This window comes from Chaetodon trifascialis, chromosome 2, assembly GCF_039877785.1.
Source record: "Chaetodon trifascialis isolate fChaTrf1 chromosome 2, fChaTrf1.hap1, whole genome shotgun sequence".
In the NCBI taxonomy this organism is placed as follows: domain Eukaryota; kingdom Metazoa; phylum Chordata; class Actinopteri; order Chaetodontiformes; family Chaetodontidae; genus Chaetodon; species Chaetodon trifascialis.
The window spans coordinates 28,159,881-28,171,164 of NC_092057.1; the positions used below are offsets into that span (position 1 = coordinate 28,159,881).

Consider the following 11,284-nt stretch of genomic DNA (forward strand, 5'->3'; position numbering starts at 1 on the left):
GTAATGTAGGAATGAGGCACTACAAAGGGTTTGAGAGGAAGGACGACGCGTCAGCTCAGCACAAACGAGTCATTCTCTCACACGTCTGAAGAACGAAGGCGGCATTGAAACGCTTCATGTGCATCGTTTTATTGCATGAATAACACAACAGGCCGGACCTTTGAGGTGTTTCTGCTCCCTTCATTGTACAGCAAATATACATATAAGCCTTGAAATGCTGCTCAAATGAAATGCAACATGACGGAAGGTCAAATCAATTTCAAAGTAACAATAGAAAAGAAAAACAGTTTTAGTTATTAGAACAATGATTAAGAAATAAACTCACAGTGTCTTCAAAAAAAATCTAAACACTTTATGTGTGCATATGTTTGCAGTTTACTGCAACAGGAAAAAAAGATCAAAATCAAAAATTAGGAATGTTGGAAAAAAAGATGGAAATAATGCTGGAAAATTCGATCAAATGCCTCTACAACTCATTTTATCTGGTACGAAAAGACCAGAAGAAAACAGCCTTTCTGATCATTAAAAATGTAAAGGCAATTCATAAAAATTGAAATAATAAATAAATAAAAACAAAAGTGGACGTCTGAATGTCTCAGACAATCGTGGAATGTCCTGCGGTCTCATTAGGACCAGACTTCAGTGTGAAACATGCTCAGTTCATCATCATGCTAACAGCTTCACCGCATACAAGCTCTGTCCAGTATTCAGCAACAGTAGGACAGTGTTTGACATCATCTGATTGGCAAACGTGACATTAAAGTCTGAATGGAGACGAGTCATGAGAAGTCTCATGGATCCACACAGAGCAAAGTCTTCAATATCCACTTCATGATAATCACTGGTACCAGTGTCATGGCACTGTCTAACCTCAGGACCTGAGGTTGGATCTCTCCATACGAGGACGGGGCCATCGATGACACTTGTTTGACTGAAGTCTACAACCATGCAAGCAGCTCTGGTTGTACTTAGCTGCAGCACTGATTTGACTGAAATGCTAAAGTTAGCATGCTCATATGCTCACAATGACAATGCTAACATGCTAATGTTTAGCTGGTGTAATATTTACCATGTTCACCATCTGAGTTTTTTGTGTTAGCATGGTAACATCCTAATTAGCACTCAACAGAAAGCACAGCTGAGGCAGAAGTGAAGGTCAGTAGATTTGCAGATGTTTGATTATAAACCAAAGAAATATAGATCTGATGATGGCGCTCAATGAAGAAACACAACTTCACAAAAGTCAGTCAGATTTGGGGGATCAAACAGAGAGCCGACCAGAAAAGGTTGAGCAACTGTGAAATACAGAGTTCCAGTGGATGCTGAAGCTCGAGCACTGCTTGCTTCCAAAAACATAAAAATACTGGCTGCCTTATTGATTATGTCAGAATTTAGTCAAAAAACAGTGCAACCAAATCAGTATAGAACCTGAAGGTGTAATGACAAACTGTCTCGCAGGTTAGCCACGGATGTGCAGCATGAACGCAGGAAACGTGATGCGCTAACCGAGGGCTGAACACCGTCAGGCTCATATCAACACAAAATAAAAAGCAACAACAACAAAGGACAGGTGGAACCTACGGAAATAAAATGAGAGGAAACTGATGGAATGTTGGGTCAGAAAAACCTGAATGACAGTAGAGCTGAGCTTGTACTCTCCACAACAGCACAAATTCCAGTCCAGGATGAACAGAGACGCTGTCCAACCATGAGTCAACTCGAGTAAAACCACCGGACTCATGCAGACGTGTTGATGTTAAACAAGCGCGATGTGACATCTGTCACTTCCAGCCAAACCCACCACAAACCTCAACGTACTGCTTAACACTGCGAATGAATTCTGTCAGCCTCCCTGCTGTGTGTCAGTTACAACTTAGTTTACATGAGTATACAGTTAATCAGAGAATGATTAATAATAAAATCTAGCATCACATTCAGTGTCTCCTCACTGTTCATTAGTAACAACTCGACTGACTCTCCTACACTAGAAGCCACTCAGACTTCACAGCTGTACCCATCAGGAAGTGTGGTGTGGACTCTAATAATCAGTGCACGTGGCAGGTCTGCACAGCTTCATTCCAGACCATGTTCAACATTACAAGCCCTTCAAAAGCTGTTTACTGTGTCCCAGTCTGCTGCTCCTCTTAAGTGAGCACTTGTTCTTTTGTTATTTAAAAAAGGGAAACCAGACTGAAGCAACTGTAGCTGCACCACTGTCAAATGTTTGGGTTTGAGCAGTTTCAGTGTTGAATGGTACTGTGGCAAGTTTAGTTCTCAGAGCAGAAAAAAAGGCCAGGCACAAACACAAATACAGTCACGCCTGGACTTTTTTTCTCATGGGGGGTGGAGGGACACTGTGATCCACAGCGACACCAGTCTTGTTCTGATTCATGAGTTAACAAAAAAACAAAAACCAAAAACACTTTGAAGAGGAGAGGGAAGAAGAGCCACGAGCTCCATCTACAAGTCCAGGGACTGACACAAACCATCTTATTTGTCCTTCTTGGATTCGACCTCCTGGCCCTGGGCGGTGGCCTCCTGCTGCTCGGGCTCCTCCTCCTCGGGGACTGGTGGGAACTGGGATTGGCTGACCTTGTCTCCTTTGGTCTTGTTGAGCTTCTTGGATTTCTGGTAAAGTTCGTTCAGGTTGAACTCTCGAATGATGTTTTCCTGGTGGCGAGTGACAGAGATCTTATTGACGTGATGACATGGCATGACGTATTGACACTGGCAAACTGTAAAATGTAAATAACTTTTTTCAGTTTAAATGCAAGAAAACGCACAATGACGCAACATGTTTAGTGACTGCACTACGCTGCATCCAAACACAGTCACTGCAACTGCAGGTGTGCTCAATGAATGACGTCCTGATGACAAAGGACCTTTACTTATAGTGGACAGTGTGTGTGTGTGTGTGTGCGTGTGTGTGTGTGTGTGTGTGTGTGTGTGTGTGTGCGCACTCATGTGAGCTGGGATGAGTATAGATGTGCATGTGTGTTCATGTCTGTGTGTAGTTCAATGAGAACTGGGACACTTCAGACCCTCTGCCAGATAAAACACACGCTGTTTTTGTGCCGTAACACAAAGCTACATTCTTTCTCCTTAAATGGAAACTCAGATCTGAGCACTGCGAGATGTTGAGCTGCTGACTCCTGATAAGCCTAAATTGGACCCTTGAAGCTCATCTGATACAAATATGAACTGGATTCAGTCTAAAGTACAACACCAGCTTATAAAGGGCTAAATAAAAGTGTATCAAAAATCTAGACATTGAGATGGAATGATGCAAACACCACCTATCATGCAGCCAGATGACAGAGGTACAACACAAAAATTACACACACCAAGAAGTAAACTCCGGGTTTCCTATAAGCAGCAGCTGTGAACTGCTCTAAACCAGTCACATGACATCTACCTTGGGATCTGGGACATGTCGCTCTGTGTTGGCTGACATTGTGCAGACAAAATGACACTAGTGCTGTTATGGTATGAAGCCTGTATACTTATTATAACTGACCATAATGCGTCCATGACGCCAAGCTTTGATAGACTCTTAGGGTGATTTACTTATTCTTTGATTTCAATAAAGACACTTTTCTAACTTTAGACTAAAGCCCAGCTCCAAAAGAGTTAAGACTCTGTGTAAAAAAAATAAAAACGATGCAATGATTTGCAAATCTTTTTTGAAATATATTCAATTGAATACAATGCAAAGACAAGATATCTAATGTTCAATCTTTCTTTCTTTCTTTGTAAACATACTCTCATCTTGAACTTGAGAAAAGTGGTGAGCTCTGCTCTCATTATTTTCTGCCTGGTGGCTATTCACAAAAAAAGAACAGGCTTCCTCTTGCAAAGCTTATTATGAACTTATCAAATCCAAAATGTGCCCAATGCTAGTATCTGTGTGCTGTACACTGTCCAGATGCTCTGTTGTCCCCTTGCAGTTCAGATACATCAACGTAATGTGATTACAAAAAAATACATTTTTGGGACGGTAAAATATAAGATTGACAATAATGAATCTGTCCCCCCCCCCCCCACACACACACACACACACACTCATAATGACAACTTCTGCTGACGTCTCAAATCCCACTGAGAGGTTAATAATCCAGAAATGCTTTCAGCTTGAGAGCTGCTCTGAGCAAAGGTGCATAAACTACAACTGTGAAAAATGTCAGCAAAAACACAACAAATACTTTTAAACCAATATTCAGTTGAAAACAGTAAAAGACAAGAGGCACTGCATTAACAACTGACAGCACTGTGTGTGTAGACACACAGACAGACTGTCCAGTCTGACCTCAGTGAAGCTCCAGGACACTGCTCTGCCCTTCTTGTCCACCTGGGGGCGCCGCATCACCTCCTTCCCTCCCTGAAACAACACCAAGGATGGGAGCTGTTTGGACAGTGGAGACGTGGACACCTTGTACCTACAGGGCAGAATTAAATCCACATGAGACAACATGTTCACATTTCTAGTTGGTCCTCTCTGGACACTTGAAGAGGCAAATTTCTTGAGGACGAAACAAAATGTCTTACTTCTTGGAAACCTCTCCATAACGTCCAATGTCCACTTTGCCAAACTTGAGGCCGGCACAGTTATACCTGAAACACAAAGAACTTGAAGTTCTCTTGTTCTTGTCACGAGGTGCACGAGGTGCACGAGGTGCTTTCACTGCGTGGGTGGACGAAGTCTTACTTGAGGGACAGATCAGCATAGACGGAAGCGAAGGACTGGCACTCTGGAGACCAGTTGGCAAAAAATTCAACAATCCATGTGACACGAGTGTCTCTGTCCAGCTCATCCTGCACACACATGCACGCACGCACACACACACACACACACACACACACACACACACACACACACAGAGTTTTGATTTGTCACTGAAAACAGAGCACACAGATCTCCTGATAATTAACTAACTGCTACTATGAATTCTACCAGTTTGACTCACATCAATGGTTTTGTCGCTGAAGTATTTGATGTACTCTGGTCCCATGTAAAGAGGAGGCTTACAGGTCATCAAAAACACTGAAACACACAAAGAACAGAAGAAGAGGTTAACATGAGGACTTTGTCTAAGATGATATCTGCAGAACAGGTACTGAAACGATGACTTCATCAACATGGTCACACATTTGATCAGTTATTTGTAAAGCAAAATTCCCTCAGGTTCTTTGCTTCCACATTCTGCAGTCTGAACATTTGCTGCTTTTCTTTGTGTTTTTTACTGTACAGAAAAAAAAACCTGTTTGTTTTTAGTTGTTGGACACAGACAGACAGAGAAGCGATGTGAAGGTGTGGTGGGCACCTCACAGACTAAACTGTTACTTTAAGCAATAATCACCTGATATAATTAATCAAAAACAAAATAATGGTCTTCTCTGTGTGTTAGGTTAGGTTGCCTGAATGGGTACAGATATCTAAGGGCTGATGCAATATCTCTCACATATCAGAAATATTTGGCTTGTACTATATACATGGGTGGCACGGTGGTACAAGTGGTAACACTGTCACCTCACAGCTAGAAGGTCCTGGTTCAAATCCCGCTGTGGGCGCTGGTGGCGTGTCCTCCACCATGCCTTCTGTGCCAGCTGCTCGAGGAAAAAAGGGCCTTTCTGTGTGGAGTTTGCATGTTCTCCCCGTGCTCACCTGGGGTATCCTCCATAAATATACCCCCACTAAAAACATGCAAGAAGATCACCACCTGACCAATGGTGACGAAAGGTCACGCCGCTGTTGGCTGGCAGCCCACCGCTCCTGGTCTGCCGTGGAGGAAGGACAACCAGGATGGGCAAATGTGGAGAAATAATTTCACTAAGCATGGCGTGTGTGCAGTCTCTCCCTCCTGTAACATGTGTGCTGTGATTAATAAAGTAAATCTTAATCTTAATGTTCACAAATAATATTTTACTTTTGGTAAAATGTCCATGTCTTCTAACTTTAAAGTATTTACTTTGAAGTAGGTCTTTGAGGTTTCATCTGGTGAACATCATGTTAGCCTGGATTAGCATTTCTGGGTACATACTAAATACTTGTTACCAGGATGCATTCATGGTTGGTTTTGATCTTGGATTTGTTCATAATAAGACAAATATAATGTCACCAGACTTTAAGCCACATCTGCCTATTTTTTTTAGATTTATCACACAGGAGACTGAGGAGTCAGCTGATGTATGTATGCAATAGTAAAGGCTGGACTGACCTATGCAGAGTGTCAGGTAGAGCAGTCCCATCCTGATGTCCAGTCTGAAGAACAGGATGACATTGGCCACTTTGCTGAACAGGATGATGTTGCCCACATGCTGCTCCACAGTTACTGACAGGAACACATACAAACTTCATTACAAAAATCATTTCAATCAGGTTGTCAATATGTGCTAACTGAACATGACAGTGGTTAATTTTCCGTGAAATGTGCTATTGCAAGCCTGAAACACAGAAAGAAATTCCATGACATCTAATGAGATCCTTTCACAATGTTTTTTCTTACAATTTTCCTCTGAAAAAGCAGGCAGAAGATGACACTGACAGAAAGATATCTGACGTGTTACGAGTGATGTTTAGTCATTTGCGTTGGTTTAATCTTGTATCATTACACTTTCCTAACTACCTTTATGCAGGTCATGGTTCGAGGTTATACCGTTATCATCCTTACATCAGATTATCAAATGACATGCCATCATATTGCTGCTGAGAAAAAATGTAAAAGAAGGCTTTTACTCACTCGCTCGTCTGTTCTTCATCATGACGATGGCGCTGAGGAACATGAGGATCTCCACCTCTCTCTGAGAAGGCAAACATGACATGTCTTAACTGTGGCCTTCCACATTAACCAGTCTGTTCATTGTAGTGACAGGGTGTCAAAAACAAGACATATCCTTGAGAGCATTTAGATCACGGTGGGAGACCATGATCAGACTACCTGGTAAACTTAAACATGATACACATGAACCTCTCATAAAACCAGACCTGTGGACACTTTGCAACACCATAACTGTATAATGTGCCAGCAGGGGACAGAGAGCATGGAGACAGTGTCAACTACTAATGGTTAACGTGATCTTGTAGATTTATTCATTACAACGGCATGAACGCAGAATAATTTTATATCATCTGTGTGTAATGTGCTTTTAAGCAAACACCAAATACAAACTACTGCACTGAACTACACTCTCCAGTGGATGGTGCAGGATGTTTGCAATGAGACCCTGAAAGTTTAGCAGGTGGGCACAAGCATCTGCTCTCAAAGAGTTTCAACATTAATGATAATACTTCATCTCCAAGCTTCTGCAGCAGCTACTGGAATGTGGAGGCCACCGTTGCTGTCAAGTCGCTCTGTGTGGCGACTTAGTCACAGCAAACTCCACTAAAAATCCAAGAGTTTTAAGCCATTTTGCTTGGCGATTAGTGCTGCAGCCTGAGATTTACGATTCGTAACAGTTAAGGTGGGATCCACGTTTAACGATGAATTCGGTAAACAGTCATCACACGATTTGACTTATGTTTCTATAAAAACTTTTATTCGTATACTCTCCTGCAACCATGACGAACTCGCCTTGCAATTCTGTAACTGCACGTAACTCACATTAAAGGACGTCAAAAATTTTGCTTACGCTAGCTCACTAAACCAATACTGAATGGCGAAACGCGACGAGCTACAAATTATTTCTGTACTTAAATAAAAGACGATATACATACTCTATGTGAGCCGTATATAGAATAAAAACTTCATGAATTGCAATGAGTTAAAAATAAGGTTTTTTGACTTGAACATATCTGTGAATATAAGCAAAACAGGATGAATTAGCAGTATTTTGACCGTGGTTTGGCCTGTCATTCCTATAGCTCACAGTAGCTAATGTCACCTAGCCCGTGCTATTAGCCTGTCCAACGACCCACAAATGTGTCCATCCACTGAGCAGCTAGCTAGCTAACGTCAGTTGATACCAATTCTTGAAAAGCCATTCGTGACTTTCTGGAATTTTCTACGGACCCAGTCAAAGTCGCAGGAGTTGCCGTCCTCTCGCTGTGTGGCCAAATGGTCGCAGATGCCAGGCGTCTTGCGAACAGCTAGAAAAGCTATAGACATGAAGAGCGAAGCTATATAGTACGGCTTCAGCAGCCACTTATACACCTGCGGGAGGTGGTATAGGAAAGCGAATAACGGCGTTAGTAGAGCCATTTTCTATTTAACCGTGGCGCTACAACAAAAACGGGAACAGGCTCCTGAAAACACTTGACCGATGGATGGAGCCGTTAGGTCAATATGAATGCTCGATGCTAGCTAGATGGCTGTTTAACAGACTGAAAGTAGCCGGATATACCTGTTCTGGTTTAGCTAGATGTTATAATAAAAGCTTTTATAATTACATGCCATGCACCGTCTGACTTGTAAATGTATTTTATTGCATTGTAAAATGTATTTTAAGTAAATACCTATATTTTGCTATATATTTTGATACTTTTGTGTGTTCTTCACACCGACAGGTCGGTTTTCTATCCCATATAACATATATCTGCTTTTAATATGAAGGGACAAGACACAACTTCCTGTACACTGTGGCGAACTCTCGGCGGCTTGGTTCAGCTTTACAGTTTACAGTCGGCAAAATTGTAAAGTCCTCGTTTAAAGGGGCGGAAAGAAGTGCGGAGGTCAATCAGGACGAATGTGGTATACTACGCGCTGATTGGTCAGAGCAGAAAACAGGTTATAGCGAACACTGCGAATTGGTTCACTGCATGAATAATACCTGTCCCAGTGGCCGATGTTTATTAATTACATTAAGGTGGCTAAGCTTGGATGTAGTGCTCTGTCATAATTCACTTCTTTGTCTAGCAACGTTTCTAGGTCCAGTACTCACTCAGGACACGTGGGGGGCTTTCAGGGTGTCAGAAGTTCTAAAGGTATGCTGTGGACCTCCAACCCCAAATCAGAATTTGTGGATAAAGACAGATGGATCATTGTCATACGTTCAAAAATAGCACAGTTATGAATGATATGTATTTTAAAAACCAGCAGCATCATCAGACCAGAAAGAAAAGTTCACTTATGTTAGCTGCAGCCTTTTTCACCACCTTGTCATCGTAGGAAAAGCACAGGTGTTACTAACAACATTAACGATGGCTCTGTTATCCAAGGCTATGCTCCAAACTGCATTCATGTGCTGGTGCATGCAATGTGCATACAACTGGGACATACTTACTACTGATATACTACCTCATCACAACATTGTACTTTGGACTTTTTCCCTCTTACTCATACATCCGTTAAGCAGTAATAGTGTGGTAATGTGTGAATTACACACATGAGTTGCAAACTTTTGTAGGACTTACACTTAAATGCACCGTCATTTGTCGTTGTGGCTTCTGTCATCCATCTGTGACAGATGTTCCACTGCTCAGAGGACTGTGGGGTAGAATCACCAGAGAAGTATGCTGGTTTGTGAACTACACATTGTGACCGAATTCACTCTTTTTGGCATACTGCATTCGATGTACTATGTATTGGGACACTGTAAATCTTTTTCTGGCATACTAAATAGTATAATACTATGGGTATTTAAACGCAGCCCAAATATCCCTTTAAGCCATGACAACAAGTCAATTTGCAACATGGCAGTCTTTTTAAACAACACTAATCAGGGAGGAAGGTTGCTAAAAATCAAGGAGTACATTTGTTAAAGGTTGGTTAACCCATCACAGAAAACACACTTTCTCACTTAATCTGACTAGTATGTAGCCATGCAGATAGTTATTTTTTGCTTAACTTTTGAGATCCTGACTGAAGAATCTGCTGCCTCCTCAGTACCATGGCAGGGAGATTTTATTTGTGTTGTTCACATCATTCAAAGACTTGAAGAAATAGTTTGTGTCTGTTTGAGCCTGTTATCGTCAAAGTGATCCAGTGAATTATAAGCAGAACCCTAAAACTAAAGCGCAGAGGAATGCTGACTCACAGGACGTTCATTCAGAATGCAGGTCGTTATGTTGTTCCTGACGGGCCGCAGACCTGCTCACCATGAATCCTCTACCTGCTGTGAAAAGAATCATCTCTGTTTCCACCACAAAGCTATGGAGGACTTCTGCCATTACACCGGCACCGACATTCCAAGCTGTTATTGTCTAACCACATATTTTGTTGTTTAATTTGGAAGACTTCTCAGCATTTCTGCCAGGAAAAGGAAAAAAACTGTAAGAAGAGAGAAAATAGAAAATAGAAGTACTTGTGGCTAAAAAGTCCAAACTTTTTAGTAGTAGGTAGGTCAACATTCTGATTTAATGTTTCAGTCATAATAAGAATTTTCATACACCAAATCAAAATTATGAAAGTCAGAATTCTGACATATTATCTCTTTCAATTCCACGACTCATAAAGCCAAAGTTATGCACAGTAAGGTCAAAACAAGGCAGTAGGTCAAAATATAACATAAGCCAAGATGTTGATGTACTAAGTCAAATGAGTTATGTCAAAGTTTAGACTTATCTCATCAATTTGACTGAAAAGGTCAAACAAAAACTTATTATGCTAGAATTTCAAATGATATATCTTTTTATATTTTTCTTATCACCCCTAATTCATCGTGGTTGTTATTTCTTGTGTGTCACTTATTTTCCCGACAGAAACAGTCTTCCACACAATTGACCCAATTTTCCCACCTGACTTGAACGCAGCACAAGAATGTAGTGGAACAACCTCTGCCGTTTGCTCTGGAATGACATCATCATGTGTGGATTTTGGATTTATGAGCTCATCACCTACATTTGATGATGAATTTACACATGCACTAAAGTGGAAAAAGACACCTAAATCTGATATTTCCAATCACATGAATGAAATCAAACACCAGAGAACCTGTTACCAGGACAAGGTATCTAACAGCATTCACAAATATTTGTACATTTCTGCTGCTTTTTTCTTGTCTGTCAACCAAGTCTGTCTATGTCTCTCTCACTACGCTTGCGCAGGTTTGGGTGGCAGAAATATAAACTCCATATTTTGAAAAATAAAGAAATCATGGTAGCTTTAAAAAAAAATAAATAAATAAAAAAATCACGTTTTTTGTTTCCTTTACAGTTTCAGTCATCTGAGTTATTATGTTCACCAAAGTGGATCTACACATGTATCATCATGATCAGCATTATGGTATTAAAAAAGTGAGGTCATAAAAACGGGGTCTATTGCCCCTCCAGATGAAACCAAACCATGATGTCATCCTCACGGCCTTTAAATGAGGACGCACTGACATCACTTTCAATACTTAATTATTGCCG

The 11,284-nt window shown here is 41.1% G+C and overlaps 1 protein-coding gene across 1 annotated transcript; it reads right to left on the reverse strand.

The window, feature by feature from the left end:
- Nucleotides 1-113: 113 nt before the first annotated feature.
- tmx2b (thioredoxin-related transmembrane protein 2b) lies at nucleotides 114-8,316 on the reverse strand. Its single transcript, XM_070986526.1, has 8 exons — nucleotides 8,007-8,316; nucleotides 6,738-6,798; nucleotides 6,216-6,329; nucleotides 4,965-5,041; nucleotides 4,706-4,812; nucleotides 4,546-4,611; nucleotides 4,307-4,436; nucleotides 114-2,670 (listed from the first exon to the last, which is right to left on the reverse strand). The coding sequence occupies exons 1-8, from the start codon at nucleotides 8,193-8,195 to the stop codon at nucleotides 2,491-2,493; spliced, it is 924 nt and encodes a 307-aa protein (XP_070842627.1). The 5' UTR covers nucleotides 8,196-8,316; the 3' UTR covers nucleotides 114-2,490.
- Nucleotides 8,317-11,284: the final 2,968 nt, after the last annotated feature.